Genomic DNA, 26,788 nt, shown 5'->3' with positions numbered 1-26,788 from the left:
CTTTCACAATGGCGAAACCAGAAAATAAACTTAAGAGTGAAACTTCTCAGGCAAGATTTTCGAACACTGCTTCTGAGCTACCTCCAAGTGCTTGCAATCTGTAAAGGCTCAGAACAATATAGCCATGTTAGCAATTTACCTAGATGCAGCTGTAATCAAGGATTCAGTGCTGATGAAAAATGACACTCTAAACAATTAGGCAAGTGTGACAGACATCCCATATTCAGGCATCTTTTCCGTATTCAGTGTATGGGAGGGGGGATGAATATGTGGGAGTAGTTACCTGAATAACTTTAAGAAGACTTAGAGAGGACTTAATAGCAAGATCATTCACCACCTTCAGGGTTTCAAGCACTGAATAATATTTTCCAACTTATGACTGACACAAGCTTTGAAAACGAAGCATATGGAGCAAATTAGCTTTAAATAAATTGTGTTACATTTTTAATAAACTGACAGCCTCATACTAATATCTCTTTATTTTAATGGTTGTTGAAAAATTCTCAGTTTGTATGTCTAGTGTTTCCAATACTTAATGTTTCCAATATGAAAAACTAAGTAGTAGACTCAAAGATTATTTACATCTTATGAAGGAAAATAACTGAAGAAAGAAAGTTGTCAGGCAACCCCTATGGAAAATGAAAAAAACCAGATTAAAATCTGCCAGTCAATTGACAATCTATTCAAAAATAGAAAAGGAATAGAGGGTTCAGATTCCCTTCGCTATCTTTTTTAGATAAAACTAAAGAATTATAGTAAAGACCTACACAAGGACTTAGTATTCAACTAATGCCCTGAACAAGGTGAGGGTCAGTGGTGCCAAAGGTCCTCCCAACACTCACTAGTCTGTAAATGTCAGTCTCCACTGGGTAGCACAGGTAAGTGAGCTGCTTTCATACATACACTGATGAAGTGCCCTTGTTTGGCTAAAGTACCAATTTTTTTTCCCAATGCTTCCTAATTTATGTAACTCAGGCTATGTCTACACTACAAGTACTACAGCAGCAGAGTTGCAGCATCATAGCTACACCACTGTACAATAGACACTACAGTGACGGAAGGGGTTTTTCCATCACTGTAGTAAATCCACCCCCTCAAGAGGCGGTAGCTAGACTGATGGAAGAATTCTTCCATCGACATAGCTACATCTACAGTCTAGGTTAGGTTGACCTGTGTCGCACAGCACATGAGATTTTTCACAGCCCTGAGCAATATAGCTCGGGCAATTTATGTTTTAGGTATAGACCAGGCCATAGCAACCTCTGATGGGCCTACTGATCCTAAGTGTAGATTACTATCTAAAAAATGGAAAAAAGCCACGTGCCAAATCCTCTGCAAATTCAATCTCCTACTGAGAGTTTGCAGAACTGAAACTCATTGATGGTGAGTGCTGTGATAGAGCAGTGCAATCTTACTTCGCCTTGCTCCCCCAATCCTAGGGTGAACAGGAAAAGTCTTTTGACTAATGACCCACTGGACAGTTGGTTGCTTACACTTAAATATATGATGAATAGGGTTAATAAATGAAAATCCATTCCCCAAAGATGGGGGGGGGGGGGGAGTGACACCCCTCTCAACACCCAGTGGGATAATTATCAGCCACTGGAGTCTTCAAACCAAGAGGTAAGAGTTCTGCGAAAAAGTTGTATGCAGTGGATATTTTATTACATCCCTGCAAGAGATGTTTTTGCTCTGTATATGCATTACCCTAAGAAGAGTCCATTTCAGCTCAGATTCTTCTGACCCTCTCCTCAGTGTAACTGAGCTCTAGAAAGAATGGCACCTGCAATTCTGAATAAATGTGCATCAACAATATTCCTCAGTTCCCCCATTTCTGCTCTTGCATTAAGGGTAGCAGCCCCATTTCACTACATAGTGCTGAAATTTAAAAAAAACTATCTACTCAAAAATATTACTGAGCCTACCACAGCTAATACCATGACAAGTGCTAGAAATGTTTTTCGGGGGGGGGAGGGGGGGAGAAGGGGTGGTAGAAAAAGCTCTCTCTCTTACCCCATTCCCCCTCCAGTTCTGGAATCTCCTCCTCTACTTGCAGTGCCAAATGTAGAGTGTATGTGTGCTGGAATCACACAATAGCAACGTGCTTGATTACATTTGTCTACTAAAAATCTATAGTGATAATAGCACACAATTTCACTACCTGAGGTGCCACAAAAACATTTTAAACTGCTTTTTAGAAAAGAAAATGCCACCTACAAGTAGAGCTCAAAAGCAAAACGGGAGAAGGTAGGCTTGTCAGTAAGATGACGCCGGGAGGACAGGAGTCCATGCCCAAGCAGGGAAGGGGAAAACTGACCTATAGAAAGCAACAAAAGAAGAATTTGTGGCAGCTGTGAAGGAAGGGAAGAATCTCTTCTTGTCTTTCACTTGGCACCTTTTCTACTAACATAATGGCAACCCACACTTGAAAAGAACTTGCAAGCAGTGCTAACAACCCTGTTTGTAAACTATCCCACACAAATGCTCAAAATGCTCAGCTCTCGCAGCTGCAGGCTTTCAGATTAAATTATATTGAACAAGTCAATTATTCCATTCTGCACTGCAGATTCCAATATTAGCTTTCCCTTATGAAGCAGTGCACACGGTACCAATTGAGCATCCAGTTTCTGGGCTAATGAAAGTGCATCTAGGCTAGTAAAAACAGGCCAAAACAAATCCTTGAATTCAAGTCCTGTTGTGTAATGAGGAAGTTTAATTAAGGCCACAGATTACAGCTGTAAATGTTCTCTTATATAATAAGGTCTAAATGAAACTGAACCTAATCAAAGTTACAATTCCTTCATTAGCAAATTACAAACAAGAGCACACAGCTGACACACCGGCTATGATTATCACAACTAATTGCCTCGTTGTTACAAACCAGCCTGAAACAGTGTTCAGATGTCCGTCTGCAACAGCAAATTAGGGCCACATCAGGCTATTTCTGCTATCACAAGGGGCTCTTGTACAGCGATCTGATTTACCCCTGTCGACTGGCAGCAAACGGCCCAATCAAAGCATTCGCTACAAAGGCAGGCTTTGAAGCCAGCTCAGCCTAGAAACATGCTCCATATGCAGGCCGGCAGACTGCACTTCATTAGGCCTGTTGTCACATTTTCCCTCTTCTTATTCTAATGATCCTATTTTAATACACACAGGAACCTCTCCTAATTGATGTCAAGTGAGTGACTTCCACATTCATCACCAGAGCACATCAAACAAATCTTGGCACACAGGCCCAGCATCATGGTGTTTAAGACCCGAGGTGTGTCTCTAACTATAGGAAAGCAAAAAAGCAGCATACCTGTTTAATTGGGATTGCACGGCCACTTCCAATGCTATCTGTTCTGCTCTCCAGGACTTTCTTCTCTTTGTCTGGATCACTCCCTTTCCGAGACTGCAGAGCAAAATGAAAGTTCACACTCTGTTAAACATTTCAGTTGACACAGAGGGGATGCCCTGTTGAAACCATTGTTTTGAATGTCTATTTTGAAATAAAAGAAAGATCTTAAAATGGTGCGACAATCACATCATCTTGTTTATTTTCCCCCTAAGGTATCTTCCCAATACTTTCCTCCTCCACCCACATTTGAAAAGTTGTTAAGTTTTGAAGTGCTCATATTTCCATTACTGGAAACCAAGAGGTCAGATAGGAAAATAATGCCTACCAGGAGAACACATTTCAGAAACCGCCTCTAATAGCTTCAAGGAAGAAAGAGGGTTCTAGCTTCCTACTAAGAAACCCTACTACATAAATGTAGATATTTAAGTAATGTCTGAATGGTTCAAAATGCTATTAACTACTCAGCTGTGTGGTTTTATGATGCACCCTTGATTATATCAAGTTTCATTTTTTCCCCTATTTCTTTTGAATGGTTAGGAAATAGTAACATCAAAGTCAACCTAGCGGCCGATGCTGGAAAAATCCATTCTGTTTTGGCAAAGCATAAGAGTACTGAGAAGCAAAATCTGGAATGTGGAGAGAGAGAGAGAGAGGAGTTTAAAAACAAGTCTGTAAATTGCTTTATTATTATGTTCTGTAAATGAAATATGAGCTCCACCTATTCAAGAATTGTTTTAGGGGCTGGGGATTTGCAGTGTAATTTTGTCTGGCCATTAAGTAAACACACTGAAATTGAAAAAGTACCCTAGATCCTTGTTCTTTACAGTGTGAGATGCTCAAGCACAATGATTTTCTGACAGATTTATTTTATTCTGAGAGAAGGATCTGAGAGTCATCCTCCTTAATAACTGTGCTGACAAGTGACAACTTCACTCCATTACTTTCCAATGGGAACATTACTCACATAAAATTGAAAATGGGGAAACATTTTCATGTGGGTTTCAAATCGCCAAGGATATATGAAATGAATACACTTGTGGTGTCCAGCGCCACAATGGAGAGCTAATGAAAACTAGAGTGATGCAAGATGCTGCTTTGGATTTTCAATACAGTTAAAAAGAGATGTCAGAACAGATACTGAAAATAGGGGCGTAGATTAGAATCATGTATAGAATTACACTCATTTTCCATATTAGGTTAGCCAGCCGGTGAAGGGATACAAGGAAGGAAGATCACCCAACGCACTTGCCTTGAGGGGGAAAGAGAGAAAGCAGATTCCAAGTAACAGCATTCTACTAAGCACATGAACCTAGCAGGGGACCTGTGCTTTTCCTGACTCTGTGCGAGTAGGCTCCTATCACTAGTTACTGTGGTTCAAGGTTGTGAAAGACATGCCAGGGAATTAAATAAAGAATAATTGAGAGAAAGCAAAACAAGTGGGACGGATGAGATCCAATTTCCAGGATAACTAACCATTGCTTCTCTTCCCTAAAATAGATTTCAGGAAGCTAGCCAGTCCATCCTTTAAAAGGGACATTATTAACTTGATATATTTTAAATCTATCTGATTTAAAAAAGAAAAACAGTTTCTAATGGAGCACACTTTAAGTACTATGTCCTGATTTAAAAAAAATAATCTGTAAATACAATGGTTTTTCTGCTCCCCTATACATCTTTATAAGGGTCTTTTCCGCAAGGGAGTAATTAATTGAATATAAAGGGGAAGCAGTGAAAGTGACTGTACACTAGGTGCTGTCAAATGCACAAAGTAAACATAATAGATTTTTTTTGCTAGTCTATTAGCTAGTTATAATAAATGTAGCTATTATTTTTAACTATGGTAAACACACCATTTTCAGACAAATGCAGATTGCAATTTGGAAAAGGTTCTTTAACTCATCAAATTGTGCCAATGCGGTACCGAGATCCCTAAACAGTGATGCGTCTTATATGCTGCAGTATACAGAAACAGAAGTTGACAATGCAGTGGCAGCATTCATAATGAATTCTCTCTGTTTAATAGTTCACACACTTTCCTCAGTAGTTCTACTAAAATTTCATTAAGAAAGTATAAAAATATAACACCACATAAATGATGGACCAAACACCACCTTGCACTGGCATTCTATGTGGTCCATTGGTACTTTGGATCAGACACAGCCTGGACAGAACTACAGTAGAACCCGAATATCTAAACTTAATATCCTATCACAATCAGTTATTCAGAATATTCTCTCTTTGGTGCAGGAAGTGTTTTATTATGCATGTGTACAGCACCTTCTACAATGCAGATCCAACCCTGATTGGGAAGTCTGGGTATTACCAGAATATATGGAGAAAGGGGTCTAGGTAGCACAATGGGTTACATGTACTAATCTTTAAGTGCCACTTCAGTGATGCAGAGGTATCAATTTTAATTTAGAATCACTATAAAGTCACTCTTAAAATTGTGCAGTAACATTATATAATAATGATATAACTGATAGTTAAGTTCATACGAGAAATCAGATGCTTCTACTGACATCCCATTGGCTGGAGTCTCATTCAAATCAGGTCTGTAATCAGAGAAATAGTTACTATTACTATCCAAAACCTGGCTTTGGATAGAATTTGTCATATAGGTTGAAGTACACCCTAGGCAGAAAACCTATGCATATCTTAAATCCTAATATGAGATCTACAAACTGATGAATTTCATCCACTAATAGTAAATACAAAGTACAAGACACTTGCAGAAATGCCGCATTTATTGATCTGTTATGCTGCCGACGGAAAAAATAAACACTGCAACAACTGATATAGAAAGTTGATGTATAGTGAAGATGTGAGAAGACCAGTTGCTGCATATACAATACTGTAAGGACTATTTTTTAAATTCTTCAAACCCATCCTCACTCTAAACACATAAATAGGCATGAGGTCACATGATCCATTTATCATTTAAAACCATTTGGTAGAAGGGTTCCCCACCAATGTTAACTGAAAACTATATGTGGGGGGAGGGGGAGAACATATCCTGGCTGACAACCAGTGTCAAGTTTAGTAAAATTGAAATGACTAAGATCCATCCAATTAAACCCTTGCCCCCACCAAAAAAAAAACAAACAAAAAACAGAATTTTCTTATGTTTCTTATGTTACAAAACTGCAGTAAGAACTGAATCCTTGTTCCTCACCACAGTACTAACGGAAAAGTATTTGCCATCTATTCACTCAATAATATTATTCCAAGTGGCTAGATAGTTGGCATTATTTCCAAGGCATCCGTGGTTTTACACAAAGTTATTGTAAAACACTGTAGCATGTAGTACTACATAATTAAATTACCTTCCATGTGTCACACAAGTAGATCGCTTTAAAAGGTGTCTAAAACTAAGATATTTATACAAACTTTTATGCCAATTACCTATTACTGGACAGCAATGAACTTTCAGGATTATAAGAGGTTTCCCCTCCAAAATAAAGGTTTATGCAGAGCCAATAATTAAACAAATGTTAAGTATTATTCAATATCAATAGTGTAATAGTTAATACAGAGGTTTATCAATGAAAACTAAAGGTTTTGTTTATTATGATTACAGAATATATATATTTTTCCCTATAAAACATTTAAAACTTTAAAGTACTGGTTTTTTGGCAAATAGATTTTTAGTCAGTTGGCTTATGGCAGACAGAGGCTACTTTACATGTTCTTTTATAACTCTCTCCTTGAAGATAGGAAAGGCATAAAAAACCATTTATGCATCTCTTCTGCCTATTCCAGCTTTAGGCCATCCTTGGTTTTCTATATCACCACACACATAACCATCCCCACTGTATTCTATTCATATTTAGAACAAGAGCAAGCTGGCAGGCTTTTCTAAATGGAGCTGTAACAGTTTTCAGTTGTGAGTACTTTCAAATTTATTATCCTGCATTCAGTTCCTAGGATGACACTGACATCTAGTGGAGTTTAATAATTCACAAGATCTAAATTTAAAACTCAAAACAGACCACTTTATAAAAGGTCAGAACACAATTGCTGACAAGCTTTCAGATACCGTTATTTTTTAAAATGCTTTTGTAATATCTAGATATTAATCCATTATAATTTTAACTACTTGTATGATGTTCTAGGGCTTGTCTATATAACAACTTTAAACGGATTGTGTAACAGGTTGGTACTAAACAGGATTTGTGTCCAGTATGGTTTATACTCAGTAACCATGGTAGATAACAGTGTTTTGCACTCACCAAAGGTCTAGGCTGGCACATGTGTCTTCTTATAAATAATTCAGCACACTGTTTTTCTAAAGACCCCCCTAGCTGTATGCGCAACCAGTCTGGTCCCTTCTTCCTCCCAGCCAGGGTTCACCTCCCTACACACAACTAGTGGTGCTCTGTGTATGTTCCTCAGGTACTGTGTCCCTTGATGAGGCAGTATGGGACTTTTTCCCAGAAGGCACAGACACAAACACAGTGAGGTAGGTGTGGGTGTATGAACTTGACCGACACATGGCTGTGATGAGAAAAGAATCTGTGTGTGGACACAAGTCAACTCTGTTATAACCCTGTCCGAAGAGAGTTTTAAAGCTAAGTACAAAACCACAATGGAATACTCTTAACACAACCACAATACTAAACACATTAAAATTCTTCAATTATTTACATTCCCCTAAATATTTATGCAGGAACATAAGAACTGCCATACTAGATCTGATTAATGTTCCACCTACTCCACTTTCCTGTCTCCTACAGTGGCCAATGTCAGATGCTTCAGAAGAAAATACACATAATTAGGATCTCTCCCAGAACTAAAAGAATGTGATGAAGAAACATGAATTGAGATATTGTATTTTTAAGCCAGTATGGAACAGTTTAGTTTTCTGGTACTATGTATAATTCACCTTGCAGAGACCCCAGCTGAGAATTTTCTCTCAATATATACTGAAATGCTTCCACAATTGAAATCAGTAGTTTTTTTCCTGATCAGTTGTTTTGGACCAGAGGTCCAGATTTCTCATTACTAACTCAGAAGGTGACAAAACTGGAGAATTTAGGCTTGAACAGAGAGGCCTGGGAACGAGTCATGTATCTATGATATGGAATGTTTAACCTGCTGGGGTTTTATAACATATTGCAGAAACTTCAGAATATCCTGAACAGAAGCTGTTCCACTAGTAAATGATCAGTTTCATAACAGTGAAATACCTGGACCATGTTAGGAAACTTCATCGTGTCTAAATGAGTTTTCCAACATAAAGGAAAACCTCAAAAATCTTCAGATTTTTGCCTTGAAACTAGTGGAATCTTCCTGGCACTTCTATTTAGACTAGACTAGCTTGGCTTAGCAGGATCTAAGTTTAGTCAGTAGTCAACCTTAAACAGCAACATTTTCTTCTCTGGCTCACTCACCGTGAAGAGGTTGGAGCGGCGCTTGGACTGTTTACGAACGGGTGTTGGAGTGTTGGCAGTGGGAGGAACATCAATCCGTAGCTCCTTCTGACTGGTGCTTGGAGTTGATGGAACAGAGGAGGAATAATCACTTAAGCTCCCTCCTCCATTACTGGTCTGCAATGATTAAAGTTAGTTTTAACAGTGTTATGCTGCTTTCAAGCAACCTGCAATTCACAGCTTTATCTACTTAATCCTCAAATGGAAGAATGGTGTCTTGGCTTACAAAATTAGTGATACCTATCCTAGGAGCACTTGATAGCACTGTTAAACTTTTTTTTTAAAAATGCCATTTCCATTTACATCAGAGAAAAATCAGATGTTTCTGCTGCTAAGGTAGATACATTTTTATCTTCCACAATGTGACAAATTGGGTTAAAAATTTGTTTCGGTATACTATAAAGCAATACATTTTTCAAGACCTATTAAAAATAAAAGCTTAATTTTCCTACTTCAAGTTTGGTAGACACTTGGAGCCACATTCTTAGGTTATATGCAGAAACATTCTTAGGTCTTGCTTTCAGCCAGAGAGCAGGTACAGATTTCAAGTTAAGTTTAGAGACCTCCAGAGATGCATTTTATGCTCACCCCACTCATGTTCCTACACTGCGCCTTGCATATTAAAGTCAATTCTTTCAAAAATGAACAGCAATCCCGCCAAAAAAAATTGAAATGTAAAATTTATATATAGCAAAATGTTACAGAAACCACCCAACTAAGCAGAGGCGTTTCTAAATGGAGCTGAGTGAGTGCTAATCCATGGGGATATGCCTCTTCAGACAACAAGAACTATGGGTAATTTCTTTTCTTCAAAGATAACAAATCCCATTGGATTTTCACTCTTGCAGACAAAGTCACAAAGGAGGATTTTAAAATAAAACAGAACAAAACCTAAAATAATCTGTAATCAGCAAAAAAAACCAATGAAATGCCTTGAAGTATGAAAGTAGTGAAATTTTTCTTTAAATTTTTGAGGACTAAATTATAACATAAGCAGCAATGGTAAGATTACAGTATCATCTAGAAAGTACAAAAGATGGATTCATTTCAATAGAAGAAGGACATAGTGAACAGAACTCCAGACGGATATGGAGCTTGGGGAGTGGGCTCCAACACTGATAATTTAACCCTGGATTCTTGCCTAGATTCTAAGAAAACACTTGGTAAGTGCGTGTAAGCCTGTGTGGCTACTTAATTCAGAGTCTACTAGGTAAAGCTGACTTGCCCAGAATGGAATGAGCCTTGACATGATTTTCAAGCAGCAGCCCTCCCAGACAGTAACAATGAAAAATGAAATCAGATATACTTTGAAATGATATGCTTGGTAACGTTAGAATCTAATGCATTGTCAAATGAAACAAAAAGCTGGGTGGCATTTTAAGGCCTTCTGTTTGCTCCAGATAAAGCCTAGGGACCTTTTCACATCAAGATTGTGGAATAGTAACTTGCTGGGATGAGCATGCAGGCATAAGATAAATATCTGCAAGGACAACAGGTTCATTGAAGTGAACTGCCATCACCAGCTATGCAAAGGATTTAGGACACATCTGTATGGATGGCTATTCTTCGCAGAATATAAGATATGTGTCACCGAAGTCTCATACCATAAAATGAAGTCACACATCTGGAAGATAACCTTCCACATAATAAACCTGAGCCAACAGGTATCAAGTGGCTCCAAATCCGTCTGATTAGGACTTCATTAACCACCCACTGCAGCAGGGTCATTTAAGTGTCTCACGTCCTGTACAAACCCAACAGAAAAACTGGTCTAACTTTGACATGTTCATTGCAGCCAAAAACAGTTATCAAATGAACAATGAAGAAATTTGTCTTCTACTCAGACAAATGAAGAGATTGTTCAAGAGTTTCCACAGGGGCCTTTACACACTGGAATGCTAACCTTTTCAACTTTTAATCTTCTTCTTTAGGATCCTTTCAAGAAGCCAGATGGCTCTGAAACACCTGCCCAAAGGGCTATTTATCTGGATCATTATCCTCCTCCAGGGCCATGTGGATGGGGAGAGAAATTGTCAGCTCTGCTATTGAGCAGAGTGCCCTGTTCTGAGTCACCAATTTCAGCCAGCTCCCAAAGACGATGAGTTTCCTTATTGCCATCTCTAACAAGATTGAGAACTATATCTGCCTTGGCAAACATGGGGTTAATAAGATCAACTTTTGTCTCTCCCAAGACTGGTTAGGAACTGCTGTTGCTGGAGATATTGATGGGAAGGCATACGCAGTTTTACTTCCATATTGTTGGTGCCACTAGGCATAGCTACCAGGTAACTCGGGCAAGTGGAAGGCCATAAGTGCCGATGAAACTCCCCTGCTCTGGGTCTAAGTGAGCCACAGTAACTCCATCTTGTGAACTTTAACCAGCCTCCATGCTAGCAGCCTAATGCTGAAGCAGAATATGTAAAGGTTAGCTTTTTAGCAGACAGCTGCAGTTTCGCTCGCACTAACAGAAGCAGTAGTGATAACAAGGGGGGGGGGGAAGGCCAACTATGTAGAGCTTGCAAGGTCGAAGATAAACATGCAAACGGGAACTTTTCTAACAAGCCACAATGTGTGCCTGCTGTAACTGCTCGGGATGGGAGGGGTAGGAGGGAGAAACCAGAACAAAGGCTTACACAGAAACAGCTTGGAATATAAAATGGGACACTTGCTTGTATTTGCTGCGCTTGATTTGAGACATGCTGGTCTCCTAGTGCCTATTCAGAGCTCTTGAATAAACTTGGTTTGCTTCTCCACCCTGGTGTGTCTATTGGTGCGACGCACACCGGGCAACAAACCCTGTTGCTCCCTCGGGGACCTCTGGGCCGGCAACAATATGAAGATGGCATCTCCAGTGTATGCAAGAGGTGGTCTTTTCCTGATGCCTTGAGTAGATACTAGTAGCTGTTTGTTCAGGTCAATTACATGTGATAAAAGATTTAATACACTATTAATCCCCAGTTAAGGGACCATTCACTCAGGCCCATTCCTGGCTGCTTCATCTGCATTTACACTTTCCTTCCTTGGCAGGAAAGGGGCCACCAGGAATGCCTTGTGGGACAGAGCTCACACGCACAGTGGAAAGGCTTCGGGATATATAGTGTGATATTCTCCTTTATTCACTGGAAACATGGTAACCTGATTGCATGGTTTGATCAGGCCACCAACTTTTCAGAGTAATGTACTAAGCCTCTGAAGGTCCTTGGTGAATCTAAAAATACCCTGATCTCCAGGATATTTATGAGAAGACTTTACACTTGGAGAGACCGAGTGCTCCAAGTACGATGGACCCTCTGAGTGAGCTCCTCAACTGAATAACGATTCAGTTGCTGTTTGTACAGTTCGAGTTTAAAGAATCTGGAATTCAAAACCTAACTGACTATTGTCCCTGAACTGCAACCAAATCAGAAAGGCTCATATATCAATCCACCTCCTTGATGTAATTTGACCATGTAGCTTGAGATTACCAATAACCATGATAAAGTAAGGCTGCCTCACATACAGACATGCCATGGACACTGCCAATACATCTGTGACCATCAAGCCACTCAAACTTTGTAACATGATTCTTGCCAATGCCTGCTGGTGACAAAGATAAACGCTTTTTCTCATACTGTGTTTGGGAAGAAAGGACAAATTAAGTCAAAGCTCCCAGACTCCAGTCACAGCTCCTGTATACTCCCACGTGTCTTCTGGTGACTATCTGGGAGGTCAGACAATTTACTTTGAAGCACAGTGACACCAGCATCCCAACAGTGGCTGGGTTGAACCTCGTATCCCTTCGAGATTGACGGATTATTCAAATACTACAACATATTCATTTGACATCTTGTGCAGGTAAGTTGCTATCACTAAGTACTTCATAACAAGCAATGCGGATGCCAGGCCAGAACAGTATTGGCAGCAATGTTACAATATTATGAAACTGAAACTCTCCTGTCTGAGAAGTGTGCATGTAGCTAGTTGTCCCCTCTGTAGTGTCTAGAAGAAATATGACCACCCCAGCAACACAATTGTTAATTATTTCCTAGCAGACAGTGAATGTATTCTCTAGATCTAACATAGAACAAAGTCTTCCTGGGTTTTAAGGCACCTGGAAGTATTTGGAATAATATAATAAACTTCTTTTGATAGCACGGATTTGATGATATTCTTTGCCAGGACAAATTCAGTTTCCTGCATCTTCTATTATTGAGACAATAGAGTTTGAGTATATTCTTTGGAGGGTGGGAGGGTGAGCCCATTTCCACAGATCAATTTATGTCCTTTGCCTAAAGGTTTTGTAGTTTATAAGCAAAATGTTGCCTTTGCCAACTTGGGCATCCCACTGGTCACAGTTTACAGCCTGAAAACACCACACCACAAAAGTCCAGCCAGTTTCAGCCACAGCCAGTGACTACCACACATCCAGAGTATCCTCAAGGAAAATGGGTTTTTCTCCACTGCCTCTGCAAGAACCAGGCTGCAACGAGGATGCTACCAGACCTTCAGTAACCAGCCCAAAAGACAATTTAAGGGCACTGCAAATGTATTTGACAATGGAATTTGAGTCAGACACTTACCAAGCCCAGTCCTAGACATTTTCTAGATAAACAAATTAACTCAAGTTCAATCTTCCCTCAATAAAGTCCAGGTGCCTGCTCCTCTCTCTATATCTCGCAGACAACCTTTGGGGTGTGGCAGGGCTTCTCCCTCTTATCAGGGAGTTGCTTTACCATTTCTTCCTCCAGCTGCGGGTACTGGGGGAAAGGAGAGCAGCATACATATGAAGCTCCACAAAAACCCAGACGGTCTGAAAATATCCTGGCAAAGAGACAGCTGATGTGTCCAACAAAAATGAAAAATATTTAGTCGGAGCATTTTATTAATGGGGATTAACGAAAGGCTCTATCAACTGCTACAGTGGCCAAAAACATTTTATGAACTGAATGCCATCCCTGAGCTAGGACAGCATCTGACACTGCTAATAGCAGCAAAAGAGGAAGTGACCAGCAACATGGATACCTGACTGGTTGGGGGGAAGGGAAGGGAAGAGAAAATGAGAGAGGAGCACAACTGTGGGGCCTCGAAAGGTTCAAAGTATGAGTCCAATGGCAGCTCTCGCATAATCTCACATTAGGTGGATGGACATGAGTGGGAATCCAATGAACCATACACTTTTTGAGAAGTATTTATTCTCCACCTTTCAAAATGATTAGAAAAAAAGGAAAAAGCCCAACGTTACAAAGAAGCAGTAAATACTGCAGAAACATTATGCATATTAGGATACTGTTCTTAAATATCTCTTAATTTTTAGTTTATTTTTCTCTTGCCTTTCATATCTGTATTGACGTTGAATAGTGTTGTGTTAAGCTGACAAAAGCAAGGAAACAATTAAACTTGCCTACTCCTAATGTTCCTAAATATTTCAACAGAATGGAATTTTCATTCAAAATGGCACCAAACAAGATATTACAAAAATAAATATTGCAAGACAATGTTGCACTACGTTCACAATCTATTTTAAGATCTTTCAAAATATCAAATACAGTTAGTACAAGTAAGATTATAATGTACACTTTTCAGGAAATTAAATTTAGATACTGGGGAAAGATTCACTAGCATACGAAGTATGGGATTGTTACGAGCGTTAAATGTAATGCACGTATCAAGTTTGTATACATTATAATATTGATTGCAAATTAGTAATGCATTTCAGCATAGAAGGCAGCAGTTTAATTTTTTACCTAGTACTTGCTGGCTGTCAAACAATTTACTGCAATGTAAATAATTCAGCAAACATTCACAGTAATGTCACTAAAGGTGTATGGTTTCAATTGAGCACAGGAGAGATGGGTAATAAAATTGAATGGTGGTGCCAAATTTGAGACTGAAGTGTGTTAACTGTTGAGATGTACCAACTACTGTTCAGTGTATGATTAAACCAGGGCAATGACCAAACCACTGTAAGCTAATTAAAAAAGCAGAACAGCAAATCTTGTGACTATAACAATCCCTCCACTCATACCAGCAGGCTGCAGAACATAACCAGCATGACCAAGGATTGTTTTAAAGCCAATTCCCAATAAAAATGTTTTGTCACAGCAGTTACTTAAAGCAAAGTCGAGCCAATTATGAACACACTGTTTTATACTAGAGATCACAGTAAGCTTTTAGAAAAATCTAACTGCTGACAAAGCAGCAAAAAAAGTAATGGCTCTAAATGCACTCTAACATTCCATCATTTTCTTTTCAAATGAAACATTTCATTCGGTACCTGGCTGATATGTACAGCAGAAACCTGGGCAGAACACACAGACGAGTGACTTGGAGAGTTTGGTAAAGATTTGCAGGGGCCTATTGAAAGCTGCTGTTTCTTCCTTGTTGCCACAATCTTCTGGGCAACTAAAAAACAAAAACAAAAACAAGAGATAAGCATGTAAATGATTAAGCAAAAGAGTTAGGCTGCAAGGTATCACAATTCAAACGTGCACAGAACACAGACAGGAAACAATTCTACACTACTAGTCTTCAAGGTCTGATGTCCTAAAATGGAAGGTGTTACGTCACAAAAATCTAAGCTGGCAGACAGTATTCTTTTGTTCTTCTGTGGTGTGCTCATCATTGAGTCTCTTTGCATTTATTTCAGTCAACGGATATTTGAAAGTCAGCTTCAGCCATCTAAAACATAAGGAAAACTTGAAATTCTTACCCATTTCTGATAATGGGCAGCGCTTCAATGGTTCTTATAATAAAGGAAATGTTAGAGCATGCTAGCTGCGCTAAGTATGGTTTTAGCTTGTCTAAACTTGTAAGTAAACACAGACAAAGGTAGGGTGTAAATTTGAAGTGTAATAGCTGTTCCTGAATAACTCCATGAGTGTGCACTCTTACTCTGAAACCAGAGTGCCCTACTCCATTCTGCTAAACACAAACAAGGCACTCTTGTTCCGTAATAAGAGCGTCCACACATGGAGTTATTAGGAACAATTACATAGGAACCCATCACGTGGAGATAAACGCTTAAAGAATCCTGGTAAAAACACCTTTGTCGTGCCTTTACTAACACACTGGTGCAGGGTTACTAATTGAGAACGGTTATGGAAATTTCTACTATATGTGCAACCCTAAACAGCATAGAATTCTTGAAAATTCACTGTTAATACTTGAAAACCTGAGATGCTCACTGCATAAACATTAATATTTATATAATGAACACAGCATCACTCCTGTTTATTAAACCAGTTTTAAAACAGGGCTACCATATACCACTAACTTTGTCATGTTCATTTTTATAATTTCACCTTTTCCTGTTTATTTCCTATAGTAACTAAAATATTTCATTTGAAAGAGGGGATTAAAGGGTAATTTGTTACAGAACATAGCTACAGAAACAGTGCTCCATAATGAACTATATGTTGTGAAGAGGTTAATATTTCCTCCTATATGGGGAGGGGAAGCGAAGAATGGGGAGTGAATCGGAGTAAAGTGAAAACACAGTTATGGACGAATCTCAGACTAAAACTGTTGTAGAATGATACTTTATTTCATTTACCCCTATTTATTCTGTTTCTCAGCTGGAATTAAGGAAAGGAAAAGGAGAAACCACCATTGCCCTGATTTTCATAGGTGCAAAAAATCTGGAGCTCCTATGAATGTGAATGAAACGTGTGGATCAAGAATCAGGCCATGTTGGCCAGTCAGCTTCCTGAAAACCACCACCAGTGGCTAGGAACCAAAATTTTGGAACCCCTGCATTACTATATTTAATAAATATTCATTTTAAACTATTACAAAAGGTTAGTCAGTGGGAATGATCACTAGCTACTGTGTCAAAATGGGAGGAAGGGCGGAAGGAGAGTGAGAAAGAGACTTAGAACTTCCAAAACACCCCAATGAGGTCAGTCACATAAGGAGCAGTTACTTACCATGTACCATAACTGAGTTCTTCAAGATGTGTGGTCTGTATTCAACTGTGGGTGCACATGCGCTCCATGCACCTGAGACCAGAAGACTTTTTGCTAGCAATGTCCGTTACTCTATGCCTGCACCCTTCTTCTCCTCGTGTGCCACTCCAGTTCCTTCTCTACAATGAACTGAATCTAAGATCCAAAGCAGATGGGAAGAGGTATTGGAATATATATATAGCGACCACAAATTTTGAAGAACTCCAGCTAATGTACAAGGTAAGTAACTTCGCTTTCTTCTTCAAGCGAATGCAACTGACAATAGGAACAACTTGCAGCAAAGCTACTGAGGCGGCCTGGCCTTTAGCAGAGCGAGCTTTCACATGTTGCAGCAGAGGAGCGTTTGTCAACTCATAACAGTAGAATGTACCTCGACATCCACTTATAAAGCCTGTGGGAGGGGATTGCTTCCCGTCTCATCCATTCTGAGAATGATACAAATAGTCTAGATGAGTTTTTAAATAGTTTTGTTCTTTGTAGGTAGAACGGCATGGCTAAATGTATGCCCAAGGAGTGAACCCTTCTGTCTCCACTAACGGCATGAGGTTAGGTAGGTTGACTGACTGATTCACATAGAAATCCAAGATCACTTCACATGAGAAAACTTAGGATGTAGCCTCAGAGCCATTTTATCCATGTGAAAGACTGCATATATAGTGAGCTCCCTGTTAATCCAGCCTTCTAGCTGAGGTGATGGCCACTAGAATGGTGACTTTCATGGATGAGTGGGATAAGGAGCATGAAGACAACAGTTCCAACGGAGGTCTTGTGAGTGCTGAGAGGACCAAACTGAAATCCCATGTCAGAATGGGCCTACTCACAGGTGTAAAAGTTCTAACCAGGCCTTTCAAAAAAGGTACTGTCACAGGAAGGTAAAAACAGGAGTAGTCAGAGGATGACAGGGGTTTATAGCTGCCAAGTGAACCTGAGATGAGCTAATTGAGAGACCCAAGGTCTTTAAGAATAAAAGACACTCCAAAATAATAGGGATGTCAGAGTCCTCAGGAACTGACGATTGTGAACAGATTGAATAAAGTTACACGGCCAAGTGAAAGTATTTCCTAGTAGATTCTTTTCTACTATTGTCTTTAAAGTGCTTCCGAGCACGTATTTTCTAGGTTTGATGTCCATCCAAAAAAAAAACAGGTTGTCACGTGGAGGGATGCTGGACTGGGATGGTTGATTCTGTCCGTCCTGGGTATGCACTAGAATCTTCCTTGGCCCTGATAGAGTCCACAGTCCCCCCCCTACAAATTCTATAGGCTGGATTGGAATCAAAATGGACTTCTCTGTATTTATGCATAATCCCTGTGATTGTAGAAGGTTCGTCAGGGACACAGTTGATGCTAAAGCCTCCTGGTAAAATTTCCTCATCAACAGCCATTTATTGAGGTAGGGGAAAACTTACGACCCGTGGCATTGGCATTGGAAGTGAGCTGCCACTACCAATAGTATCTTAGTAAATAATCTTGGTGATCTCACACCACCAAAGGAGAGTGTCCTGTAGTGGTAGCAGCTCCTGCACATTGTGAGCCTCAGGAAAAAACAGTTACCTACCTTTTGTAACTGTTGCTCTTCAAGATGTGTTGCTCATGTCCATTCCATGTTAGGTATGCATGTGTCGTGTGCACCGCGGCTGAAGATTTTCCCCCTAGTGGTATCCGTAGAGCCAGTTCAGGCGCTCTCTGGAGTGCCACGCTCATGCTCCGGTATATGAGGTGCTGCCGGCCCTGCACCTTCTCAGTTCCTGCTTGCCATCAACTCTGATGGCGGGGACAGAGGGCAGGTCATGGAATGGACATGAGCAACACATCTTGAAGAACAGTTACAAAAGGTAGGTAACTGTTTTTTCTTCCTCAAGTGCTTGCTCATGTTGATTCCACGTTAGGTGACTTACAAGCTGTATCCCTAGAGGTGGGCTTGGAGTTCATGGACATGCAGCTTGTAACACAGATCTGCTGAAGCTGGCATCATCTCTGGCCTGTGGGATGATGGCGTAGTGCAATTCAAATGTATGCACTGACAACCAACTCGCGGCTCTGTAGATGTCCTGTATCAGAGTACGGCCACTGCGGATGCCTGCGCACTTGGTGAATGAGCTTTCACAACGGCCAGAGGCAGGATCCCTCCTTGCTCTTAGCAGGCTTGGATATAGTCCGTGATCCAGGAAGAGATCCTTTGAGCAGACACTAGAAGGCCCTTCATCCTGTCCGCTATCACAACAGAAAGCTGTGTTGATTTGTGAAAGGGTCTTGTCCTGTTAATATAAAAGGCTAGGGCCCTTCTTACATCCAGAGAATGCAGACATCGTTCCTCTTCTGACTTGCGCGGTTTTGGGCAGATGACTGGTAGAAAGATAACCTGGTTGAAACTGCGACACCACCTTGGGCAAAAAAGCTGGGTGGGGACACAGCCTGACCTCGTCCTTGAAGAAGGTGGTATAAGGAGGTTCAGAGGTTAAAGCCTGAAGCTCAGAACCCTTCTTGCTGAAGTGATCACCACCAGGAAAGCAATCTCCAGAAGAGTAGCAGAACAGCCATGATGTCAAAGGCTTGAAGGGTAGCCCAGAGAGACTAAACAGAACGAGGCTCAAGTCTAAAGTTGGGATGGGTCACAAATCTGCGGAGAGAATCTTTCCAGCCCTTTGATGAATCTGCCTGTCATTTCCTGTGCGAAGACTGACCTGCCATGCTTTGGGGGATGGAACGCTGAAATTGCTGCCAAGTGGATGGACCTTTCTAAAGGACAGTGATAGGCCTTGGAGCTTTAGATGGAGGAGGAGCTCCAGGACGGACTGCAACAATGCCTGTGTCAGAGAAAGGCTTCGCTTGACTGTACATCACGAGAAGTGTTTCCATTTGGCCAGGTAGGTTGCCCTGGTAGAGGGTTTTCTACTAACTAGCAAGACCTACTGCACATGCTCAGAGCACACCCTCTCCTCCGGATTCAACTACACAACAGCCATGCTGTCAGATATAGGCCTGCGGGGTTCAGATGGATGAGCCTCCCTTGATCCTGCGAGATCAAGTCTGGTCTGAGGGGAAGAGTCCACGGAGCTGTGACTGCTAGGTCTGGGAGCATGCTGAACCAATGGTGGTGAGGCCACGCGGGAGCAATCAGGATGACCTTTGCGTTGTCCGCTTTTATTTTCAGGAGAACCCTGTGAATTGGCGGAAAAGTGTACAGCAGGCCGTCCAACCATGGACGGAGGAAGGCATCTGATAGAGCGCCCTTGCACTGGTCAAGTCTCGCGCAAAAGAGGCGACATTTCTTGTTCTCTGCAGTGGCCAACAGATCCACCTAGGTAGTCCCCCTCCTATGGAAGATGGCACTGATTACCTTTCGGTGGAGAGACCCCCTTGTGGTGAGAAAAGCTAGCACATTCCGTTCCCCCAGCAGGTGCGTGGTCTCTATGTCGATGGAATGTTTCACGCAGAAGTTCCATAGCCGGAGGGCTTCCTGACAAAGGACCTTGGAGTGGGCCCCTCCTTGCTTGTTGACATAGAACACCACCACAGTATTGTCTGTCAACACTTGCACCATCCTGCCCGCGAGCTGGGGGAAGAACACCTTGCATACGAAGCAGATTGCCCTGAGTTCCTTCACATTTATGTGCAGGGGCAACTTGTCTCTCATGCAGAGACCCTGAGTCCTGAGATTGTCTATGTGGGCTCCACAGCCTAGGTCCAATGCTTCGGATACCAGGGTAATCGCAGGTTGCGGAGTCTCAAAGGGCACTCCTGAGAGGACAATCACTGGGTCCAGCCATCACGTCACGGAAGTCAGGACTGACCTTGGGATGGTGAGGATTGAGTCCAAATGGTGTTCGCTTGGTGAGAAGACCGAGGCAAGCCACATCTGGAGTTGTCGGAGGTGTGGCCGCGCGTGTCGAATGATCTAAGTGCACATTGCCAAGTGGCCCAGAAGCCGCAGACATCCCTGGGCCATCGTGAGTGGACAAGCTAACAGCTAAGAGATCAAGTCCGTGATGGCTTTGAATCTGGCCTCTGGGAGGAACACCCGGGCTTGGGAGGTGTCGAGCACTGCTCCTATAAATTCTATCCTCTGTACCAGGATCAGCATTGATTTCTGCTAGTTTGAAAAGGCCCAGAGCTCTGCAGATGGTCATTACACTACCGCAATGCTGTTCTGAACTTGGTCACTCGAACGGCCTTTTATCAGCCAGTTGTCGAGGTACAGATAAATTTGTATTCCTCTGCACCTGAGGAAGGCAGCTACCACTGCCATACACTTTGTGAAGACTCTTGGGGTGGCCGAGAGTCCAAAGGGGAGCACCATAAACTCTATGAGCTCTAAAATCATCCAGCGGTAGAAGGTTAGAGGGCCCCATGAGTGCCTTGTCAGGGAAAGACGAGGAAGATGAATCTTCTCTATGAGTCTATGAGTAAGATGCCACTTGTGGGGGAGTGATGGGGGCTTCTACCTTCCCAGAAACGGTCTCCGCTGGGGGAGGACCTGGGGTCTCGGAACGGTGCTCCGAGTTGAGGCCTGCTCTGGTACCAGCTGCGGCGGGATTGTGGCATGTGTCTCGGATATCGCCACTGAAAGTGGGTGGGAGAAAGGTCTTAGTACCACCAGAAACCCCCACGGTTTCCAGCATTGTCACTGGACTGGCCATTGACCAGGGGACCACAGGCCCATGGGTAAGACAGTACCCACATCAGTCTGGTATGCCAGGGGATGGTACCTCTTTTGCGGGGGCAAGGTCTCGGAGTCTGATGAGGATTCCTCGTAGGAAGACCACAGAGGTGCACCTATGGAACACTCCTGCCAGCTATGATAAGTGTCTGAGGAGTGATGCTTTGGCACCGGGGACTGGCTATGGGAGACGGGTGATCAGTGCCCGGACCTGGGCACCCAGGGATGGGAGTCCAGGGATTGGTGTTGGGACTCCGACAAGCATCGTCTCCGCTGGGGAGATCGGTGCCACTCCGGGGACAAGTGTCGGGAGGCGGGAGAAAGGCATTTAGGTTCTGGTGACTGAGGTTTGGAGTCGTTAGCTCGATGTCTTGGCTTGGGTGACCAACGCCTGGGGGATGGCAACTCATGCCAGCCAGCCGGAGAATGCCGTCTCGAGACTCAGGGCATGCTTGGGGACAGTAGATGGTGCCGGGTAGGTGACCATTGCGGAGACCCTAACGCAGGCTTGTGCCGTGAGACAACTGTCTTAGTCGGCTTGGTAACCGACTGCCAGTCATGAGGCGTGGGCAGAACCAGCAAATCCATGAGGTCCTTTGCTACCTAATAGGCCTCACACATGGGTGGCACCCTAAGATGTGGTAAATCTCTGCCGGGTGTATGAAGTCAGTCCCGAGCTGGGCTGGCCGCTGGTGAGGTTCCACACATCTGCAGGGACTGCGAGCGGCCAGGAGTGGGTCGCAACTCGCTTCCTAAGTCTTTCGTATTTCCGTGAGCACTGGGGAGAGCCCTCTCTCGGTGCACTTCTTTAGTCTCTTTCCTTAGTGCCGGGATATTGAACGGTGCCGAGGAGGACATGATGCCAGAGGAGTACCGAGCACTGAGGAGGATTTGCTCGGTGCTGGGTCTGACCGACTTGGCTCAGAAGCCTCAGCACAGCTTCCATCAGGACGGCTTTGAGTCTAATGTCCCTGTCCTTTTAGGTATGCGGGCAGAAGCCCCTGCAAATCCTGCACTTATCACAAATGTGGGCTTCCCGCAGCTGGAGTGAGGGTCGCTGACTGGCATGGGCTTAGCACACGCTGCACATGGTTTGAAGCCCAGGAACCGGGGCATGCCCTGTCCCGGGAACAACGTCCAGTAAGGGGACTAACTAACAGTGAGAAACTATACTACACTAAACTGTAACAACAACTATTTACAACGGAAATCAGGAGAAAGCACTAGAGGTTTGCCGAAGCAAGAGCACTGTTCCAGCAACTGTCATGGACGGTGAGAAGGAACTGAGAGGGCGCAGAACCAGTGGGGCCAGAGGGCTCCAGAGCCAGCCCTATGGATGCCACTAGGGGAAAATTCTCCAGCAGCAGTGCATGTGGCACTTGCACACCTAACATGCAATCGACATGAGCAAGCACTTGAAGAAGAACCTTCAGTGTGAGGAATGGATGTCTATGTGGAAGTAGGCATCCTTCATATCAAGAGAGGTGAAGCAGTCATCTCTGTTCAATGAAGGAAGGATTAACAATATTTAAAGGAAAAATGTTTAAGATAAACTTTGTGGACACTGAAGAGTTTTATCTCAGACTACGTAGCAGTAGAAAGGACCTGGAGAGGCAGTTATCCCTGCCCCCCAACTGCGCTCTTTTGGGAGCACAAGGAAAAGGGTTCAGGTGCAGACCAACAGACGCTTCTAGCAAATATCTTCCTGTCAGGCACATGGAACAAATGTGCACCACAGTGGAATACACACAGGGACCAGCACTCAAAGTAGTTCCCATTCACTTTCATTTTAACAGGCGCATTCCACTAGCACTATACATTCACCAATTAACCTTGCAGAAATGCATCTCTTTACAATAAACTGTGTAGTGCACTTGTAGCTGGGTTGGGCCCAGGACATTAGAAAGACAAGGTTAGAGAGGTCATATCTTTTATTGGACCAACTTCTGTTGTCTCTCTCAAGAACAGAAACTGGTCCAATAAGAGATATTATCTCACCCACCTTGTCTCTACAATGAACTATGTGCATGGTTCTTGTGTTGTACATTGTCTTTTCAAATGGAGTCTAGATAAATACAATGGATTATCTGCAGGGCTGTCAAGCGATTAAAAAAATTAGTCGCGATTAATCGCACTGTTAAACAATAATAGAATACCATTTATTTAAATATTTTTGGATGTTTTCTACATTTTCAAATATATTGATTTCAATTACAACACAGAATACAAAGTGTACAGTGCTCACTTTATATTTATTTTTGATTACAAGTATTTGCACTGTAAAAAAACAAAAGAAATAGTATTTTTCAATTCAGAAGTAAGGATGGCATGGTATAGTATTGCCACCTTTACTTCTGTGCTGCTGCTGGCAGGGCGCTGCCTTCAGAGCTGGGTGCCCAGCTAACAGCCGCCGTTCTCCAGCCACCCAGATCTGAAGGCAGTGCCTAAGTAAGGGGGGCAATACTGTGACCCCCCCTAAAATAGCCTTGTGACCACCCCCCTGCAACTCCCTTTTGGGTCAGGACCCCCAATTTGAGAAACACTGGTCTCCCCTGTGAAATCTGTACAGTATAGGGTAAAAGCACACAAAAGACCAGATTTCATGGCGGGAGACCAGATTTCACGGTTTTTCATGGCCGTGAATTTGGTAGGGCCCTAACTCTACTATTTACGAAAACTAGCTTTGTATTTTTCAGCCATGTACACTTTAGGAAGCCTACATGGCCTAAGGGGTGCCTTCTGAATCCATACAAGCGACAAAAGGGAATGCTATGGATGGCTCCAAGCTCCACAGGGCAGAAAGCTGGGGGCCTGGGAAACGATGTGCTACAAAATGCTGAAGGGCAAAGAACCAGAGACCCTGGGGAGTGGTGAGAACTTTGGAGCACGCATGTTCTACGCTGGCCCAGCAATTTTTAAAAAAGCAAACAAGCTTTATTAAGTGTAAATTAAGATTACTACTAGGTATGTGTAGTGAGGAATGTTCTAGCTTTATTAAAGGAAAGATAAACAAATATTCAAGTGCAGTCATACTTCAAGCATTCAAACAACACAACATACACATGTAAAAATAGCACATCGCCCACACACAGGCACCTGCCATTGATCAAACAGGGTTACACACATAACACCAGTTTTAGATACTATTGAAATCATAAACTGCAAATGAAAATGCAATACATTCTAAAAGACATGTTGACTCCTTTCTCTCCTCTATGGTTTGATGGATAGGCTACCCTCAAGGTTTGCAGCTCCTTGGGAACGTAAAATATACTGTCTGGCATAGTGGGATTTCTGGTGCATAAGTGGAGGTTAGAAAAAGTAGATTAGTTTTTCCTGCCTCATTGTGGAATTATGGGTTGGGGAAATGTGTTATTGGACCATATCTGTGGAACAGAAGGGGATTTGTTGGGGTCTCTTGACCACAGTGAATAGTATTCTGAACAGAGAAGGGTTGGACTATGTTTGTTTTGGTTTGTCTTGCTGATAAAGAGTGTGGGAAATGGAGGATTGTCTATAGGCCATATCTATTTGCTGGTTCTTGGTTTGAGGGTTTTTTATGGCCCAGACAAGGTAATGAGTATTGAGACTCTGAACTGTATATTAGGCAGCGTGGGTGAATATAACAAACATACTGGTCTACAGGGTAAGGTGAGGCAAGAATACAAGGGCAGACAAAGTTTTATTTTTTTAATACACAGTGTAGTATTTTACACACACACTTATTAAAAAAGAAAAGACCATATGAACTGTACATGAACACTTATCTACCTTCACTTCCATACTTGAAACATTTCAGGTGGGTCTTCTGTTTTTAATCGTAATAGCCCTTGTTATACATAGTTCCCACCTGTTTTTGTCTGTTAGTACAAAAGTTAATTTCAAATACCATTCAGTTTACACACTCTCTCAAAGCTGATCACGCTAAGATCTAAATTAATTTTTCTAAAGGAAACTGGAAACTTGTTTTATGAACTTTGTCCTAGAATCTGCAGGAATTCTGGAAGAAAACTTGCAAAAGAGTCTGTAGTCCATTAGCTCTGCCCACACCAGTAACTGTAACTACACTGGAATTACTGCAACCATTGTTGCTGTTGATATAAGAAATTAGAAGTCTGATGTAATTAAATTCAACAGTATTCAATCCATCTTGTTCAGATAGTATAAAAAGATATTTATGTAAATAAGCAGATGATTTTTCCCAGTACATTATAATGTAGACAGAGATATTGTTTAGTTTAGGTATTGTGTATGCATACAATTTCTTTTCAAATGAATGTAATTTTAATAAGGAACTGGTCTACGGCTTATGTTTTTCATGTAAATGAATGATGGTAGAACCATGATTTAGTGAGAATACATTGTATTAAAAATGGCTCATATATATGAAGAAGCAGCTTCATTAGTTACATCCCACCTGCAATAAGCCTCTTATCATCCTGAAAGGATATCAATTAATTTATCTTCTTCTAGCATATTGATCATAACCTTCATCAGCTAATCATGTTTAAATTACAGAGGAATATCGTAATACTCTGTCATTTCAGAACTATTGGTTTATTGATCTGGCGTCATGGAAGCCATATATTAGAATATTTTGAAAATCATTATCTGAATGCAGAGAGCAAAGTGAAGGTCAGATCTTCACTATACACGTTAAAGGCCAATATTAAGACCAAAAACCGAATTAAAAAAATCACACAAATAAATAAAGGCCACCTGCCTTGCAAAAGTTCCTTTTTCTGTCTTACACTAGACATATTACCAACTAAGGCAAATCTTTGCTTCTTTCCTGAAATTGGCACTGAGGAGTTACCACTTACAGCATAAACATAGGCACCCACATTTAAAATGTTGTCCCTGTGCTCTTTTTCCAATTGACCATGAAAGGAAACCACAAAGCAATCCACAATAAACTGCTGATTATTTAAACTATCATCGGGAACAATTTTACCCTCTCCACTTATAAACTGTTATTTGAACCAACCACTTGATCACAGTCACACTATTGAGTATATCTGACCTATTTTTCCTCAAGGGCTGATATAGCCCTAAATATTTCCCACAACAGGTAAAATATTCTTACTTAAAAGCAAAGACCATACTATGCAGTAGAACAGCAGAGACAAGTAGTTGGTGCAAGGGCTGTTTTCTCCTCAGGTCTACCCACTAACACACAGTACATTGTTTCACACACATTTCAAAAACACCAGCGAGACCTAGAAGCCAGTCTTTTTCCTAGAAGACTCTAATTGTTTGAGGCAACAGCCTAACACAAGGATACAAAAGTCCCAGAAGTCAGGAGAAACTTTTCTGGACTTTCAAAGAGAAATATTTCCTCCAAGTTCTCGTGTCTGAACATTTACTACAATCAGGCTCACCTAAGTTAGTTGTTCTGAAGAAGAAGGGTG

General features: G+C 41.7%; 1 protein-coding gene across 2 annotated transcripts in view; it reads right to left on the bottom strand.

The window, feature by feature from the left end:
• LOC113406986 (arf-GAP with GTPase, ANK repeat and PH domain-containing protein 1) overlaps positions 1–26,788 on the bottom strand; it is a 636,559-nt gene that overhangs the window by 285,802 nt on the left and 323,969 nt on the right. For both annotated transcript variants that reach the window (XM_026653995.2, XM_026653996.2), the window contains 3 exons: positions 15,029–15,156; positions 8,737–8,892; positions 3,305–3,397 (listed from right to left, as the gene is read on the bottom strand). In XM_026653995.2, the coding sequence (XP_026509780.1) occupies positions 3,305–3,397; positions 8,737–8,892; positions 15,029–15,156 (377 nt within the window). The remainder of the gene's footprint in view (positions 1–3,304; positions 3,398–8,736; positions 8,893–15,028; positions 15,157–26,788) is intronic.

This window comes from Terrapene carolina, unplaced genomic scaffold, assembly GCF_002925995.2.
Source record: "Terrapene carolina triunguis isolate 2854851 unplaced genomic scaffold, T_m_triunguis-2.0 Scaffold175, whole genome shotgun sequence".
In the NCBI taxonomy this organism is placed as follows: Eukaryota; Metazoa; Chordata; order Testudines; family Emydidae; genus Terrapene; species Terrapene triunguis.
This window is presented reverse-complemented; position numbering and strand designations above follow the sequence as displayed.